This window comes from Eptatretus burgeri, chromosome 5, assembly GCF_056783735.1.
Source record: "Eptatretus burgeri isolate ZD-2024b chromosome 5, Ebu_testis_v1, whole genome shotgun sequence".
NCBI lineage: Eukaryota > Metazoa > Chordata > Myxini > Myxiniformes > Myxinidae > Eptatretus > Eptatretus burgeri.
In genome coordinates, this window is record NC_140965.1 from 93,284,077 (window position 1) to 93,303,953 (window position 19,877).

A 19,877-nucleotide genomic window follows, 5' to 3' on the forward strand; every position below is an offset into this window, starting at 1 on the left:
TCCGCTCTGGGCTGGTGCTCCTGCCTCCCACCTTTTTCAGCTTCACGCTGTAGAAACCAAGGCATTTAGGATCATCGGCATCTCCCACAATGAGGCTGAGTCTTTGGGCCTCTCACTCAATCACCGCAGGTTGGTCGGTGGTCTTTCTGTCTTCTACTGTCTCCTCTCCAGCCTCGCCCCCCTGCTCTCTCTGCGACTTGTCCCCACCACATTTCCACAGGGCGCTCAAGCTCAGCCAACAACCCCTTTCTGGTAAAACTACCAAAATCACGAATCACTGCTCACCTTCACTCTTTCATTCCTCTTTTTCCCACCTTTGGAATAAACTCCCTCACTCTATTCTTTCCCATTCTTCCCTCCAGGCTTTCAAAACAGCTGTTTACCACCAGCTCTTATCCCCCATCCAAATCCTCGATCTTTTCTACCCCTGATAATCCACCCAAGCCCACTTCCTTCAAATTCCCTGCTTTCCTTCCTGAAAGCCCCTGTAATGTCCATCTTCTATTCCCCATGTTCCCTGTCCCATCCCTCTCCCTTCCACAGATCTCCTAATTTGTCTGTTCCCCAATGTTTTGCCCCTCCCACTCCCGCCCCTCTTGTCTCATGCCCCCTTGCTGTGCGTTGTGTGTTAGCTCTCACACGAGCCTCGACAAGGTATACAAAAAAAAATAAAAAAAATGAAGGAGGCTGGCTTTGGATGCCATCTTTACTCTGGTCAGGCCACGGCTTATCTTGAAGCCTTGGAGTTCAACAGATTGAAGCTACAACATTGACCGACTGTGGAAATGGACTGAAGATGGATTCATTTTGTGCTTATAAATGTGCTTCAAAGTGTATGAAGTGCAAGCACATTGACAGTACTCCACTGGAGAGGCATGTGCTTTCTCAGCCTGCTTACTTCGCAAAAACAAAAATTAAAAAGGCCCCAAATGCTGCTCCTCACTTTCTTTGCATCACAACCATGTAATAACAACTCAGTATTCGTTGCTACTTGCCCATACAGGCACAAAGGCACACACACCACCACTCATTCTTGCTTAAAACCTCCACATGCCCTTGGCTCATTCTTCCAATGCTCACATTACAAAAACTGTTGAATACATTTATTGACGTAATGCAGAGTTCATTTTGTGGCGTATGTCCCTGCCAAATGATTTTATGATATATATATATATATATATATATATATATATATATATATATATATATATATATATATATATATATATATATATATATATATATTTATTTATTCAAGGCTCGTTGAAGAGCTGGAACACAGAACAGATCAGGACGCAATGTAACAAAAGGAACAGCATAAAGAGAAGGGGGTAAATGCAAACAACAGGACTAAGAGAGAAAATAAATGGAGATCACAACAAGGAGTGTGTGGGTAAGGATGAGGGATAGGGGAGAATGCAAGGGGTGGACAAGGTGGATGCAGAAGCAAAATTTGTGTGGAGGGCTCAATGGGTGTAGAAAAGACCATGGCTTTGGATGGGGGATGCTCTGAGATGGTGGTGAACAGCTGTCTTGAAGACCTGGAGGGAAAAAATGAGATTGAAGACAATGTGAATTTTGGTTCCACAGGTGACAAAAATGAGGAACGAATGAGGGGACTGGATTTTATTAAGTGAGTGGACAGTGAGTCTGGATTTTATAAAGTTTTGCTAAAAGTGGGTTGCTGGTGAACCACATGTGCCTTGCAAATATCTGGAGGGGACAAAGCATATGGAGAGGACAGATAGTGCAAGAACAGAAAGAAATTGGAAGAAGACAGAGAACACTGACATGTCTGAAGACAGAGAACACCGACACCGATAGCAAAGTGATGGGCCCATAGACGCGACTTCATCATGGGATATTCCAATAACCTTGAAGGCCTTGCATGGTTTCCATGGTATCAAGCTGAGCAAGGGGTGAGGTCGAGTTTGCAGCCAAGAGGGGAGAGCAGTATTCCATCACGGTGCAGATGTAGGTCTTGTCAGTGGATAAGAGTTCAGGTGTGTAAAGGAAGGACTTTATATGATGGATGATACCCAGTCAGCGAATGGCTTTGGAGGCCAACTTTGAAATGTGGTTTGCCCAAGAAATATAATGGGTGAGAGTAAGACCCAAGAGTGGCAATGACTGAACTTCTTAGATGGTTGTTGAGAAAGTAGATGGGAGGGTTTGCAAAACAGTCTTTTCAGAGAGAAAGAGAGAGAGAGAGTGTGTGTGTGTGTGTGTGTGTGTGTGTGTGTGTGTGTGTGTGTGTGTGTGTGTGTGTGTGTGTGTGTGTGTGTGTGTGTGTTTTCAGGATTAACAGACATATTCTAAGTGTTTGACCAGTTTGTGATTTTGTTAAGGCCTGAAGAGAGGGAAAGAGGCTGCAGCTTGCCTGAAGCCGCTGTCACACCTTGACGTTTTAGCCAGCGTATGGCAACGTATCAAAATGTATGTAAAACGCTGGAGTACGCTGAACTATTGATGTTTTTTTTTTAATTATTGGGCGTACAATAATGTGTTGGACGTATGCATAACGTATTAGTAATGTACACAGAACATTTTAATCACATACAGATAACTTCTCCAACGAATGCTGAGCGTGTTGTCGGCGTTCACAACTTATGCCCAACGATAGTCTAACTTATGCATAGCGCGGCAGCGTATCGCCAACGATCATGTGGCGTAGGCTATTCATAGGCTGCGGCTCGACGATTCAAATCATAACCGCACTAGACATCGAAGTGTGAAGCAGCTGTCACACCTTGACGTTTTAGCCATTGTATGAAAAATTTGCCGAACCAAGCTGGCACACGTCAAATACGTTATGGGTAAGTTTTGTATACGTTAAGAGCACGCTGGCATATGTCGTAGTACGCTGGCATATGTCGTAGTACGCTGGCAGACATCGTAGTACGCTGGCATATGTCATTGTACGCCGAGTAGGTTGAGAAATTTTCAGCATGTTGAAAATTTCTCGACGTACTCGACGTATGACACACATTCCGCATATGCTGGCATAAGTTGTAGGCACGTTACGCAATCGTTGACACACGTCGACACACGTTACTCATAAGTCGAAAAACGTCGAGGTAATGGTTAGCATCAGTGTTCCAGACTCCCTGGTTTTTTTTTCTTCGGTATGATGGTTATGATTTAAATCGTTGAGCGGCAGCCTATTAATTATATTATATTATAACCGCACTAGAAATCGAAGTGTCAACATCACCGTCATACCGAAGAAAAAAAAAAACCAGGGAGTTTGGAACACTGACGCTAAACATTACCTCGACGTGCTTCGACTTATGAGTAACTTACAAGTAACGTTTGTCAACGTGTGTCACCGATCGCATAACGTGCCTACAACACGTTACTCATAGGTTAGAAATAAGTTTCGGGTACGCTAAACATTACATTGACACGTTTCGACTTATGAGTAACTTACAAGTAACGTGTGTCAACATGTGTCAACGATCGCGTAACGTGCCTACAACTTATGGCCAGCATTATGCGGAACGTGTGAGTCATACGCTGGCATAAGTCGGGATAATTTCAAGCATAGAAAATTTGTCTAACAGCTCAGCAAACTACGACGATTGCCAGCGTACTATGACGTATGCAAGCGTGCTCTTAACGTATACAAACTTACCCATAACGTATTCGACGTGTGCCAGCGTTTTAGCACAATTTTGCACACGTCAGGCATACGTTGGCTAAATCGTCAAGGTGTGACAGGGCCTTGACAGAGGACGAGGGATGTCACAGCAGACTGTGGAGTCATCAGCACAGATCTAAATATGATTTTTCAGAGTCAGCGAGATCATTGATGATGATTTTAGGAATAAGATGGGGCCCAGAACACTGCCAGGTTTTATGACTCCAGCCTTGACAGGGAGAGGAGAAGAAAGCATTCTGTGAAGAGCTACAAATTGGCTATGAAAGTGGAGGAAGTCAGCAACCCAAGAATGGAGTTGGCCTTTGGAGTCTGTAAACAGACAGTTTTGAGAGCAAGGCAAGATGCCAGACTATCAAAAGCTCGAGATATATCCAGCGAGATGGCCCTGATCTCAAGTCTGATAGTGAGGACCTCCAGCCATTGATTATTCTTCTCAAAGATAAATCAGACAATATATACCGAAGTACAACTGAAGTAAAAGCTTGAGTGAACTTTTTATTTTTCACAACACCTTAAGGGGAAGGACATTCTTCAAAACCAATTCTTGCTTATACACATAGGAATTGTTTTAACCTCTGTTGCTAAAGCCGCTGTCACACCTTGACGATTTAGCCAGCGTATGACGACGCATGAAAAATTTGTCTAAAACGCTGGCACACGTCGAATACGTTATGGGTAAGTTTTGTATACATTAAGAGCACACTGACATACGTCGTAGTACGCCGAGCTCGTCTACAAATTTTAACATGCTTGAAATTTTTCGATGTATGCCAGAGTATGACTCACACGTTCTGCGTACGCTGGCCATAAGTTGTAGGCACGTTACGCGATCGTTGACACACGTTACTTGTCTGTTACTCATAAGTCAAAACACGTCGAGGTAATGTTTAGCGTCAGTGTTCCAGACTCCATGGTTTTTTTGGGGGTTTTTTTTCTTCGGCATGACGGTGATGTTGACACTTCGATTTCTAGTGCGGTTATGATTTAAATTGTTGAGCGGCAGCCTATTAATTATATTATATTATAACCGCACTAGAAATAGAAGTGTCAACATCACCGTCATACCGAAGAAAAAAAACCCCCCAAAAAACCACGGAGTCTGGAACACTGACGCTAAACATTACCTCGACGTGTTTCGACTTATGAATAACTTACAAGTAACATGTGTCGACGTGTGTCAACGATCGCGTAACGTGCCTACAACTTTTGGCCAGCGCATGCAGAACGTGTGAGTCATACTCTGGCATACGTCGACAAATTTTCAACATGCTGAAAATTTGTCGATGTACTCGGTGTACTACGACGTATGTCAGCATGCTTCAGCATGCTCTTAACGTATACAAAACTTACCCATAACGTATTCGACGTGTGCCAGCGTATTGGGCAAATTTTTCATACGTTGGCATATGCTGGCTAAAACGTCAAGGTGTGACTGTGGCTTGACACTTCGATGTCTAGTGCGGTCATGGATTGAATCGTCAAGCCGCAGCCTTTTAATAGGCTACGCCATGTGATAGTCGGCGATACGCTGCCGCGTGCTATGCACAAGTTAGACTATCGTTGGGCATAGGTTATGAACGCCGACAACACGCTCAGCATTCGTTGATATATGTTATCGAAACTTTCTGTGTACGTTACTAATATGTTATGCATACGTCCAAAACTGGAAAAAAAAAAACCATCAATAGTTCAGCGTACGCCAGCGTTTTACATACATTTTGATACCTTGCCACACGCTGGCTAAATCGTCAAGGTGTGACAGGGCCTTAAGAGCTGGCTGTCATTAAAATAGCAGGACAATTTGTTTGCCTCAACCACAAGACCTGATGCCTTTGACCGACACAGAAAGTTAGCTTTAAGAAGCCATCTAAATGATTATGTTCACACTGTTTTTTTTTAATTTCTTAATTCCCATTCGGATAAATTCCCCACAAATCTCCAACCACTTTCCTTTCGTATTGACCGCAAATTTCCTCCCCCATCTCCTCCTCTTTACGACCCAATCTTTCATTCTCAACTGCTACCTCTCCATCGCCAACCTCTTTTGTCATACATTCAGATTGCCCCTCCTCCGAAACTCCTTTTCTCGCCGAACCCACCAAGCCCCTTTCCACTCTCCAGCCATTTCTCACCACTCCCTTCCATTCCCACCTCCTTTTCCCCAACTGACATCCCCCTCACCCATGCATACATAATATGCAGATATCTCTTTAATTTAGAACACTCGCAAGTTGCCCACACCTGCATGGGATTCTAAACAGGGTAGGGATGGAGAAGGCAAAAATGCAAACGGCGTCTTCTGTCATCGAGCCGGCAAGCTGGGAGCAACAATTTGGATTTATTGCCACATCTGATGCAATTGAAATTTTCTCATGGCGGTAAGGTGCTCCATTTGGAATCGTTCGATGTATGTGGCTTTTTGATGCCGAAGGTCCGTAATAAAAAATTTGTATGGCTGTCAAAGTCAGTGACCAATTGCAAATTAATGTTAAGATTCAACAAAAGTGAGTACTGTCATCACCGAACAAAGTAGACACAGATCACATAGTATGGTTTAGTTGCAAAAGGAAAAGGTTTAATGCCCTGGCTTACAAGTTTCATACCTGCAGCAACACTCCCTTGTTGATGAGGCTCTGTTTCTTGGCGGTCATCACAAAATAATGTGTTTCATCCTTGTAATATACGATGTTCTCCAAATCTATACCTGAAGCAAAATGGAACAGCGCACACATTTGCGTATATGTGCATGCACCAGTGAGCGACAAACACCACAACGCCCCTTTGCAAACACACAAATCACCTGTAGCTTCTCGAAGGCGGTGAAAGAATTGTTGGTTGAAAATGTAAGCTACTCCACTGATCTCCTCCACCTGTAATTCGGATGGTGTGTGGCCGTTCACAAAGTTTGCCGTGATGCCGATTGCTAGTTTCCCACGAAACTCCCTGCTTTTGAAACCTGCAAAAAATATTTGAATGAACAAATAAGTGAAGAACTGTTTTTCATTTTGCGTCGTCAATTTGAATGCTGCAAATACTTTATCGAAGAAAATTAATTCAAACAGGAAAAGGTTGATTAGTTTATCCTAGTAATGTGTAATTCACTTATGTGGAGGCAGACAAACCAAAGTTGGCCTTACAAGATGATGGTGAGCTTTCTCTGGAGTTACTTCAGCCCTTTTGGCAATGGTCAACCTTGATAGCATTTGGTAAGGTGTTCCACAATCTCAATCCGTGTTGAAGGAGAGCAGTTATGTCCAAGTAAGGATGTTGTGTAACTTGAAGTGGACCTTTAGTTGGTGTGGTTCTCGGTTTGATGACTTTGCGGTAGATCATGCGGCTGGGAAGGTATTTTCAAAGCAGGTAGGGTGAATTTCCACAATTCTATCATTAGCCAGTATACAATGACCAAGTGTTCGTTTTATGCTCCCATACAAGCAAGCAACGAGTATGCTATCACACTCCTGATGTGAGCCCCGTCAGTTGTCGAATGGTCCCAAGTGGTCAGGAGGTGAGCCACTTTTCCCCGATAAAATGCTACTTGGGGCATAATAGACTACTACTGAGTGCAAAGCTCTCATCTGACCCTGGTGATGTAGAAAGCAGCCAGGGAAACAAATGGAGACCGTCCATGGAACCTGCACTGCCCCGTGGAAAGGATGCTCCTGACATTTGTTGCTTCATTATCAGAGGTGTCATTCATAACATTTAACACCGAGATAATTACCAAACATGTTTCGATTATTATTTATTCGTATGCAGCCTGTGGTTGCTGGTTGCATTATTGCTGGGAGTGCGGCTGTGCTGCTGATGCAGTGCCCTTTACCAAGTAAGCTGGTACTCATTTTGCCAACCTCGGAAGGATGAAAGGTTGAGTCAACACACCTGGTGCTATTGAACGGATTTTACAGGGGATCAAAATCAAGACCCTAACATCTTAAGCCAACAACCTTAACTGTTAAGCAAGCACCAGGGCTTAGATGATTCTGTGATCAAAGGGAATGGAAAATCATTGAAGAGACAACTAAAGACAATGAGTTGGCTCAGGACACCACCCTGAGGAAGTTATGCAAATAGGTTCTGGGATTGTGATCATTGTCCCCTTAAAACGATAACAATATTTCTGTGTGTTAGTTATGACCCCGGCTGTTTGAAATTTTTGTATGATCACCATTGATTTTCGCTTAATTGGGCAAACATCAGCTGTGGTGGATGGATTGGGCATTGCATGCTTATGCCTGATGTACATTCTTCTAAAACAAATCCCATATTCCCAACTCATACAAAGAAAAAGACCATGTGGGGGGTCAGAGGAAACTCTTCAAGAACACTGTGAAAGCTCACTTAAAGGATGGTGACATTGACTCCTCAAAAAAGGAGAAGCAACCCCAGGACAAGCTCATGTGGCAACATCTTGTGAGAGAAGCCACATACCACTTTGAGGACTTGTAGTAATGCAAGTGAGGCCACTTTTCAATTATATTGGAGTCAAGGATCATCCCAGAAACTTGGAAAAAAAGTCTTGTGGTTAAGTTGGTTGAGAATCTTTAAGGAACAATGTCATCTTTAACGCTTCTGCAAGAAATATATTTGTCAATTCATCTGTAAATTTCACGAAGGGATTCCCTAAAGGCTGTTCACAAACCTTTGAGCATGCTGTTGGCTCCATCTGCACCGATGATCACATCAAATTCAAAAGAAGAAACCAAATGGTTGTCTGGGTTCAACTTTGCCCTCCAACCGACACCTGAAACAAAATTTGAAGACAAAATAGTGCAAAACCTTAAACACAACACCAAATTCTGTGGACTGCCTTTCTCCCAGCATGATTCTGCAGTCAATGACGTCACAAAAATGCTCTCAAAATAAATCTCCCGCACTACAAGTGAGGCTTGTCACATTCACTCAAGAGCAATTCCAAACTGACGAGACCCAGGAGAACTCTTGTTCTCCTTCAATGGCCACAATTATTCCCACTGTTGGCCGGAGGAAGCTTGGCCCAAATCTTTCACGAACTGGCTGGCCAGGCCTAACGTTTGACTCAGGTTAGGGCAGGAATTTTGAATTTGGCAATGGTGCCGGCAACGGCTCGCCTACTCAGATTCGCAAAGAACACCTTCGGATGTTTAACATCCAGCAACTACAACGGCACTCGGTAGAGCGCATACATCCACCAGGCTGAACAGTTTAGGTTTTTATCCCACTAATAGGCCAGATCTGCATCCGGACCTGAACAAAAATCTAATCGGCTTATTCTCGTCACCTAACTAACTCATCCAGCAAGTTTTGTCATAACCCGTCCACAACTTTTTGAGATATCGCGCTATACATCATTTTTGGCCCCATCTTTCAAATGGTGAAGAATCATTTAAATAATTCTCATATCGGGATCCAGATCTTCACCAAAATCGAAACAATTCCTCCTCACACACTTAACCTGTCCACCAAGTTTTAGCCAAATGCGGCCATTGCCTTTTGAGATATCATCACGCACACACGCACGCACGCACGCACACACACACACACACACACACACACACACACACACACACACACACACACACACACACACACACACACACACACACACACACACACACACACACACACACACACACACACACACACACACACACACACACACACACACACAGTCCACCTTCGGTGGCGAAGGTAACAAGTGCAGGCAGATGGGACGCCCAGTTTAACGTCCATCCGAGGGATGGCACACACATTGATGGATCACCCTGCCTGTGAAACATCGAGATGACAGTTTATAGCTGGGTCTCGAGAGTTTAGAGGCGAGTGTGTGTACCTCGAGGCCATCCTTCCCGCCCAAGACCAAGGAGAACAAAGTCGACATTTTTATATGGTTTCTCTGTTGACAGCAATGATTCCAAGTCTATCGTGAACCATTCATTTTCTATTTTGAGAATGAGAATAGCATTTGGCAAAATACTTAAGGGTTTGTTTTCATTTCTACAAAGTGATCTAAGTTTCAGGGAAGAGCTTCTAAACATACTACATGAAGTACGAGGCCAATGTACTTTTACATAAATTGCAATGACATTAGTCAACAGATTGAACAAATATAAGAGGGTAATTCAAATCTACCTTGACTTTTGTTTATAAAAGGCAGAGTAATGGATTGTGGATCACCATTATTGAAGGGATTTCAATTCAGTGTATGTAAGCAGCACCAATGGTATGAGGATTCCTGCTTCAATGCAAATGCTCAAAATTAAGATGGAACCAAGTAAAACAAGTAAGATGGTTGAACAGTGAATAATTATTATGTTTTTTCATCAATGAAAATAAAACCTGCTGAAATTTACAGATCATTTAAATTTGGAAGTAAAAGTGTACAGAAGGAACCACAAGGTGCAAGGTTGGCAACTTCGGTCAGGAGCACAAATGTCAACCGAGTTGAACGATCTCATTTTGATGTACTAAACAGTTTATGTTCATGATATCAGTTCAGAAGTGGTCATTATTGTTGGTCATGTTGAGCGTCTCATTCATAACTAGAACGGGCACTCATAGAGCGCATACCTTCGCCGCCACTACTTTTTTTGTTATTGGTATGAGTGTGGGGAACTGGTTTCATATGAATGGTCTTATGACACAAACCACATATCTATAATGTCATGACCCCCCCTGACTTTCGGGGGCTACGGACTAAACAACAATCAACTCACGTCGTTTTGGCGAGTCTTCACTCGCAAGCTCGGTGAATACAACGTTTCAACAAGAGAAGGTAATCTCGTTTGATGCTGGTTTCATGCAAATCGAATAAGAATTGGCTGAGTTATGCCGAAAACCGCATATTTTTCAAGGGCGTGACCCCCCCCCCGACATTTTACCCCAACCAGTGACATGTGTTATGACGTCATTGTGTCACAAGATTGGGCATTAAATTATGAACATTTTGGTGCTGGGTTCATGTAAAGCGGACAAGAATTGACCACGTTATGACAAAAACCGCATATTTTTCAAGGTCGTGACCCCCCCTGACCTTTGACCCCTAACCGGTAACAAGAGTATGGGCGTCATTGTGTCATATTGCATATCACAAGATGAGGCGTTGAATTCTGAACATTTTGGCGTTAGTTGCATGCAAATTGAATAAAAATTGACCGTGTTATCGTAAAAAGACGATTTTGACCTTTTCGTGACCTTGACCTTGACCTTTGACCCGAACGATCCCAAAATCTAATCGAATGCTTCCTGGCTAATAACCAATCATCCCACCAAATTTCATGCAATTCGGTTTAATACTTTTTGAGTTATACGAATCACAAGATTACAAATAAATAAATAAATAAATACACGCCGACCAAAACATAACCTTTCGCAGAATGCGAAGGTAACAAGTAAGTTTTGTTAGCAATGAATGTCGAAGTATATTTGAACCACTGATAGTTCTTAGCAGTTGAACATCAGGTCCTAGCATCAAGAGCCAAGTGTTCAGATGGAAGTACAACACAGTCCAACCAATGGCACCAAATTAAAAGGGACAAAGTTTTCAATTAATTCATGAGCAAACTATAAGGGCACTCAGTAGAGCACGTACCTCCGCCAAGTAATGCCTGATCCACGAGAACATATCGGGCCCAATACATTTTTGAAATATCATGCGAAACAGTACTTTCTCGTTTTTGGCCCTATCTCTCAATGGTGAAGAAACACTTTAAAAATTAAATAGTTCTCGTATCCAAATCCAGATTTTCACCAAAATCAAATTAAATTGTCCTTGCGACACACCCAATTTGTCCACCAAGTTTCATCCGAATCCGTCCAACTACTTGAGATATCATTTTATCCCAATATCTCAATGGTGAAGAATCACTTAAAAAATTATCAGATCCAGATCCGGATCTTCACCAAAATCGAATCATTTCTTCCTTATCACACACCCAATGTGTCTACCATGTTTCATCCGAATCCGTCCGCAACTTTGAATTATCCTGTACACAGACAAACAGACAGACAAAAAGGGGGTGAAAACAACCTCCTTCACCTTCGGTAATGGAGGTAAATAAACAAACAAAGGGAAATACGGTAGTGGCATAACAATAAAACATTACCTTCAGAAGGCTCCAATAGGTTAACAAAGGCTGTGTTGCTGTAGACCTTCACACCCAAAATCAGACATACTTTCAGCAATATGAGCTGCAGCTGTCGTATACCTGTCAGCACAGAGCCACACACCCCCCAAGGAAATATATGAACAAACCTTCTCCAAAACATTTTCTTTTTAAAAAAAAAAACAATAAAATTGATTATACATGAATAGTATCAGGGTATTACATCAGCCCTAATCATTTTGAGATGAACTCGAAGATATGGTTCAAGCTGAAGAAGAAGCGATTATAGGTGGAGATTTGATTGGACATGTCTGAGAAATCAGATCGATATAACCGTGTCCATGGTAGATTCAGATCTAGTGGGAGGAATGAAGCAGGAAAATCGATATTTGAAATGGCAGAAGCGCCAGATGTGCGTTTCCTTCATACTTCAAGAAAAGAAACAAACAACTTATGACTTTTGCAAGTGGAATCGCAAAGAGCTAGATAATTATCCATTCCTGTGAAGGAGTACTAAAAGAATGGTAAGCAGTGTAAAAGTAATAGCCAGTGAAGAACGTTTGACTGAGCATCGATTGATAGTTGGAGATTTTTATATTGCAAATGGCAAGAAAAATCAAGGGCCTCGAGTGAAATCTGCACGTAAACGTTTAGAGAAGCTTAAGGATGAGAAAAGTAGAGTAATTTTTTGAAGTTTTGAAAAATTAGATAAAGTGTGGAACTTCTAAAAGATGTAGATGGTGCCTCCCCCTTCCCCTTCTGTATCAACTCAAATGAAAAATGCTCGGATGAACTATTGGCAGGTTTCAAAAGGAACGAGAAACATGGTAGTGGATATTACAGACCAAGAAGCTTACAAATGGCAAAAAAGTAAACATCCTCAAGAAATAGATTTTGAAAGTTTGAAGAAGGAAATAGCAACAGCAAAATACACAGTGTATGAAGAATGTGGGGGAAATAATAAATTTTTCATTATGTCCAGGACAATGGTAAAAGTTAATTCAAAAACATAAACGGATATCTCATATGGAAAAAAAAAGATGATATTAATAAGGAATGGAAAGCTTCCTTTGAGAAGCTCTTGAATGAAGAAACTGAATGGGAGAATGGCCTGATTGTAATAAAGTTGAAGGCGCAGAAGAAGAAATGTGAATAAAAAATTGAATCAGCTATTGGATGGTTTTAAAAAGGTAAAGGCAGCAGGTCCAACTGGAGCTCAGAAATCAGGAAGAGATTAAAATATTATATATATATATATATATATATATATATATATATATATATATATATATATATATATATTTGTGAAGAAGAAGGTGGAGAGATGAGACTTGGTTGTTGTGGTCATGTGAAATGAGGGTCAGAAGACGAAGCTGGAAAGAAAGCAATAAAACTCGTGGTAAAAAAGAAGAAAGCCAAGAGGACGTCCCAAAAAGACATGAATCGAGACCGTCAAGAAAGATATGAAATGTTTGCGTTTGCAAAAAACAAATGCAAAAGGGGGAAAATGGACTAAAACATTGGAGGAGCTGGTACACGGTCAGGAAGAAAGAGAAAGAGAAAGAGAAAGAGAAAGAGAAAGAGAAAGAGAAAGAGAAAGAGAAAGAGAAAGAGAAAGAGAAAGAGAAAGAGAAAGAGAAAGAGAAAGAGAAAGAGAAAGAGAAAGAGAAAGAGAAAGAGAAAGAGAAAGAGAAAGAGAAAGAGAAAGAGAAAGAGAAAGAGAAAGAGAAAGAGAAAGAGAAAGAGAAAGAGAAAGAGAAAGAGAAAGAGAAAGAGAAAGAGAAAGAGAAAGAGAAAGAGAAAGAGAAAGAGAAAGAGAGAGAGAGAACAAATTACCAAAATAACACATTTATGTGAATAAGAGCAAAGTGCCTTGTTGAGAGATATTACAAAGTGCTTCGTTTGTGGTCCAAGTTTCCTTAAAAATTTGAATAGTGTGATAATATTCTGCCACTTTATATTCTGAAACGATGCGTGAGCGCATCAAGCCTTTCAGGCTCACAGCACTGTGTTCCACCACATTCCTTTCAATGTTTGCCTTCCTAGTTTTATATATTGCCATTTTTGCACAAGTTAAAATAAAGTTGACAAGATCTCGTGACCTGCTCTGCTTCTTTACCGGGTGTCCGATGATGAAGAGTGTTGGTGAGAAGTGAAGCCAGAAGCGCAAAAGTAAGTTTTTCATCAGTAAGAAAATTGGCTGAAGACGGTGACATTGTTGGTACATTTGAAATACAGTTTCTCCTTCAGCACAAAAGCAGGATTCCTCTGGAACGTTTGTTAAATGCCGCATCATGGCTCCAGGGCATAAGGCACCATGCAGCAATCTCCAACGTAAGTCTGCCATTGTTATTGGCATTGGGTGAAGATAGAGTAGAACTCCAACATGGATGACTTTGAAAAGGTAGTGGAAGAATCTCACACCAGGGATTATCCCGTCGAGTTGCAAGAGCCATGTAGTGGATCAAATGCCTGACCAGCAGGTATATATATTCTTCCTTGACAGCCCACGGAATGACATTTTAGCTGCGCCAGGGGGCCAACCCATGTTGTGTGCGGGTGGTGGCTGAGGGAGCTCGCAATGACGTGGTTTGATTTTAAAGTCCATGAAGTTGCTGCTGGACATCTGCAAAGTTCCGTCACCCTCATTGGGATTCTCTAGGTATGCCAAGCAATCAGGAGGCAAAGACATTTTAACCTCTTGGAGTATCCTTGAGGGGATTCTAATTGTTCATCACCACATTTTCACTGCGAGTTCCTCTGATGAGAGAAGGCCTCTCTTCCTATCATTCAGAATGTCTCCCACTGTGGATATATTACCAGTCAAGAACTTCCTTCTTTATGAGCGTGGAACCAGGGTTGGACCTTGCCGAAGAGTGTTGAGAAAGAGTGGTTCTTCAAACTGGTCTTTGCTTGGAGAAGGATCTGTTCTTTTTATGTCAGCAACATGCCAAGCTCTCAGCATTTCTTGATAAAAGAGAGGCAATGTCGAACTTGACAGGTTGTATGAAGTAATGGTAAAAATATGCCTTTCATACTCAAGATTTAACACTTTGCTAAAAAAGTACGACGCCAATGAGCACCATTGCGGTGCAGGATCCGCATACAGATAGCGTTGAATGGTCTTCAGCCTTGATTTGTGGTCGTGGCTTTGAAGGCAGGGTAAAGACTGTCCACCTTCATCCAAGGGCAAGCTAAGAATGCCAATGGAAACCCAGTGTTTGCCATTCCAAAAGTATTCCAACAACTTCCTCTGCATCTCAACCATAAACTCCTCTGGAATGCTTTTGCAAGAGATCTTGAACATCAACTTTGGAATATTAAACTGTTTAATGAGGAGTGCTGTCCCTCTCAGTGACAGGACATTGAGCAGCCCACTTCAGTCTCTCAACTTTGTTTCTATCTTGTCCCCTAAAGTGCTCCAGTTGACAGGTGGTGAGCACCCACTTGAGGTAGAGAAATGCACCCCCAAGTATTTAAGCTCATTGCGACTCCATGTCAATTCCTGAAAAGGTTTTGGGAACTCTCATTTGCATTGGTCCAATCAGAAGCCCAGATCTTTTCCTCCAATTTATTGTCGCGGACAATGCTGTTGAGTAGACCCACTGACAATCATAAACGGCTTGCATATCCCTTGCACTGCTGGCAAAAACAAGGGCGTCATCTGCGTGTGCAGAAAGTATGAGGGAGAGCCTGTTGTTTGGTACCACCATGCCCGTTAGCCTTTGCCTCATCAAACAAAGGAAGGGTTCAATGCACAGGGAATAAAGTTGGCCAGACAAGGGACATCCTTGTCTTATTCCTCTTTTGAATGGAAAGGGAGCGATCAAGTGACCATTGACGCAGACATGTACAACGTCTCTATCATGCCTATGTATCTCTTCCCCAACCCAAAAGTTAGCAGGGTCTCAAAGAGGTAATCATGGTTCATTTGGTCAAAAGCTTTCACTCGATCCAAGGAAAGGAATCCAACTTGAGTCTGAGTCTTGTCCACATACTGTATTATGTCTCTGACCAGGAATATGTTGTCATATAGTGTTCTGCCCAGGATGGCATATGACCAGTCAGGGCTGATTAATTTTGGTTACACCAGTCCCAGACGATTTGACAGCATTTTTGCCACGATTTTGTAGTCCACGCACAACAGAGACACTGGCCGATAGTTCCTTATGTCTCTCAAGTCACCCTCCTTAGGAATCAAAACCAAGGTTACTCGCCTCCAAGACAGTGGCATTTGGCCTGGATCTTCCTGGCTTCCTGAGCTACACTAACGTAGTCAAGTCTGATCAAATCTCATACTTTGGTGTAAAATTCACAAGACAAGCCTTCCACTCCAGAGGACTTATCCAGCAACAGGCTACGCAGAGCAATTGTTCATTCTTCCAGCGAAAATGGAGCTTCTAGTCACTCTGTGTATTCTGGAATAACTTCAGGGAGGCCATTCCACAATGTGCCACAAGCATCTGCATCCATCTTCTTACCTGAGTAGAGTTGAGCATAAAAACCTCAAATTCGTTCATGAACACGCTCAAGATCATTGAGCAAGGAGCCATCTTCTGCCAGAACACTGGATATCATCCGAAGTCAACCTTTGCACTTTTCCAAAGTTTTTAGATAACTCGGGGCATATTCATCCTCAATAAGAAACTGCAACCGAGAGCGAACGAATGCTCCTCGTGCCTGAATATGACTACGTGCTTTGAGGGTGCTCTTCTTTTCCTCATAAGCGTGCAATTCAGCAGGGGTGAGCGTGGTCAAGTGACACTCAGGATGCAACAATTCCTCTTCGAGCTTAGCAATTTCTACTCCAATTGCTTTGCTCTATCCACACGAGTATTCCTGGCATAACAATTTCAGCCATGCTTTCCCAACATCCCACCAGAGTCCAAGTGAACAAAAAATCTCCTTTTGTATCCCTCCAGGCTTGCCAAAAGTTGCTTGCTGACAAACAATGTTGACCAAAGAATGCTTTATCCTTGAATAAGACATTGTTGAGATGCCAAAACTCAGTGCCATGCCTTGCCTCGGCCAAAGAAAGCTTAATCCAGGCCAGATTATGATCTGCAAAATGTGCAAATTTTATACCGCAGCAAGTTACACTCCTGCACCAACGGTGAGACAAGTAAAATCCGTTTAGTTGGTATTGTGAGATATTACCACCAATGATACTCGTGTAAGTAAATGATTTATCTATGGGGTGCTGTACACGCCAAACGTCTCTCAGGTTGAACAATGTTGCCACTTGTTGTAATACCTTAAGGCCCTGTCACACCTTGACGATTTAGCCAGCGTATGCCGACGTATGAAAAATTTGTCTAAAACGCTGGCACACGTCAAATACGTTATGGGTACGTTTTGTATACGTTAAAAGCACGCTGGTATACGTCGTAGTACGCCGAGCTATTAGACAAATTTTCCATGCTTGAAATTTTTCGACGTATGCCAGCAAATGACTCGCACGTTCCGCATAACGCTGGCATAAGTTGTAGGCACGTTACGCGATCGTTGACACGTCGACACACGTTACTTGTAAGTTACTCACAAGTTGAAACACATCGAGGTAATGTTTAGCGTACCCGAAACTTATTTCTAACCTATGAGTAACGTGTTGTAGGCAGTGCCAGATTAAGCCTCGGCTGGCCCTAAGGCACATTTTGAAATAGTAGAGAATGGCCTGAAAAAATTAAATTAGATCTCAGACTCATGGAAATGGACCCCAGACAAAAGATTAACTGATTCAAGAACAAAATATTTAATACAAAAAAAAGACAAATATTTAATGTGAAAAGAAAATAGTTTATTTAATCCCTCTATACAATTTGCAGTGCATGAATATATGCATGACAAAACACGTACAGATTTGGCACTTTGCTTTACAGTTTACTAGACCTTAGATTGCAACCTTGCGCACTTTTACAACTGCAAACTCTTCAATTACGGAACTGAAGTGAAGTCCAGTTCTTGGAGCAAATCACTTTCAATGCACAAAAGGGCCAACGCACCAAGACGCTGTTGATGCATGGTCGAACGCTTCACATCTGTGATTCTCTTTAGCTGCGAAAATGAGCGTTCTCCTGAACAATTGGTGGCCATCAGTGCTAAGTATATTCGGAGAGCCACTTCAGTGTTTGGAAAGGCTGCATTAACTCCAGTGGTGTGCAGCAGTGCAAACATATGCTGTGCACACCCTGTTGAGGGGGAACTTGAGGGCAGTTTGTTTTTATACCAGCAAATGAACTGAAGGAACTCTGACGCAAAATCAGTATTCAGATCCTTGTGATACACACTGACAAGCCCTGTAATAGCAGTGTTGATATCCTCGTCGGTTATAGAGTCAAACTCTGTCAGAACGCCAAACCGCTGCAGCACTAGAGAATACGCCTCTATGCGTTTCTGCAAAGCACTTCGCAGTTGGTCAATGATGACATAAAATGTATTAACTTTGAATTTTTGTTGGCCCGTCATCCCTTTTGTGGCATCAGTAGCATTGCCATCATTGTCACGCTTCTTACGCTTGGGCATTCGCCGACTTTCGGATTTGTAAGTGCTGTTGCCGCAGCGATCACATGCTTGTTGCTCATAGAAATCAAAATTTTCTCTGCGCGCATGTAAAAACTCATTCAAACTCTTCAGCAGACAAATAGCCGGTGTTAATTCTATGGTTGCACTTTGCAACAACTTGCTGCAGCAGTTGAAGCGCTGCAAAATATCATTCCAAAGTTCACACATCAGGGCAACTTCTATGGTGCCCATCTTCTCTGCCAAAGAATCCGCCTCATTTTGTGTCTCCCTGTTCTGATTTTCATCTGCAGAGATCTCTTCGAGAGCACTCTGGAACTGGCGGTAACCGTGGAACAGAGCTTCAGTGGCATCAGCTCGGGCAGACCACCGGGTATCCGATGGGTGTTTCGGAACAAGGCACCCAGGTTGCTGTTCCACATATGGGTCTGCAGGACACCCCAACGGTGCGTGGATGCCACAGAACGCATGCAGGTGCTGCAAAAACCCCAAAAATGAAACCGCTTAAATGCAACAATCCACCGCGGACTGACCAACTAGGTTCATAGAGTGACCTACACAGGGAATGTCATCAACCAAACTGTTCTTGGTCTTCAAAATTTGCTGCATACCATTGTACTTGCCCGACATATTACTAGCATTGTCATACATCTGACCGTGGCAATTGTTAAAGTCGATGTCATGGTCCTTCAAGTATTGGAGAAGAGTATCAGCAAGATTCTGACCTGTATGACGAGAGATACTAATGAACGTGAGGAAACGCTCGACAGGCTTGTGATCTGTCATGTTGACGTAGTGGAGGATGATAGTGAGCTGGTCCGTATGGGCAATGTCTGGTGTGGAGTCCACTGAAACGGAGAAATACCGTGACTTCAAAATCTCATCCTTGATGCGACCAAGTACTTGCTTGCCCATCATCGCATTTAATTCTTCACAGATTGCTTTTGACAAATAAGACGTGTGACCGTGACCCCGATTGGCATGGTAATGGATGTGCTGGGAAAAAACGGATCAAACTGGCCAATCAACTCCAAAATGCCCAAGTAATTACCATTGCTGCTGGAGCAAACAATTTCGTTACTACCTCGAAACGACTGACCCCTCTCGCAAAGAAAAGTAATTGTGGCAACACAACGTGTCAACACATTTTTCCAATAGCTGCGCTGCTCCAGCATGTTTTGATGCAATTGCTTATCAACTCGACCGGCATCAGCACTCCGCTGACAAAATGTTAGAACTGATTCTATGTGCTTTGGGCTGATTTCATGGGCCTTCAAGTACTGAGCCGTATTCTTCCAATCAGTAAATCCCGAGCAAGAAATCTGTGCAGCTCTGTCAGAGGAAAAATGGAAAACAAAAAAACGCTAGCTTTGGCAGGAGAATAAACCAACCAATCACGATCAGCTACCTCCCCATTTGGCAAAACCCGTTGGAAGGCACTGGCATTAAGAAAGCGATTCACCCCAGAGTATTCGCGCTTCGTTTCTGGATAACTGTCATCCAAGTTCCGAAAATGGTCAGTGCCCAAGCTGATGCACATATGGTGCAGTTTGTCTGTGATTATATGAAACAACGCGACATCGTTGGGAATCAGTGGAGTCCATACTGAAGCA

The 19,877-nt window shown here is 42.5% G+C and overlaps 1 protein-coding gene across 7 annotated transcripts in view; it reads right to left on the reverse strand.

Annotated features, from left to right (window-relative positions):
• The window catches only part of LOC147026970 (F-actin-monooxygenase mical1-like), a 124,693-nt gene that overhangs the window by 94,250 nt on the left and 10,566 nt on the right, over window positions 1-19,877 (reverse strand). For all 7 annotated transcript variants that reach the window (XM_085882913.1, XM_085882909.1, XM_085882912.1 and 4 more), the window contains exons 4-7: window positions 11,746-11,847; window positions 8,304-8,405; window positions 6,462-6,617; window positions 6,265-6,365 (exon numbers count right to left, since the gene is read on the reverse strand). In XM_085882913.1, the coding sequence (XP_085739039.1) occupies window positions 6,265-6,365; window positions 6,462-6,617; window positions 8,304-8,405; window positions 11,746-11,847 (461 nt within the window). The remainder of the gene's footprint in view (window positions 1-6,264; window positions 6,366-6,461; window positions 6,618-8,303; window positions 8,406-11,745; window positions 11,848-19,877) is intronic.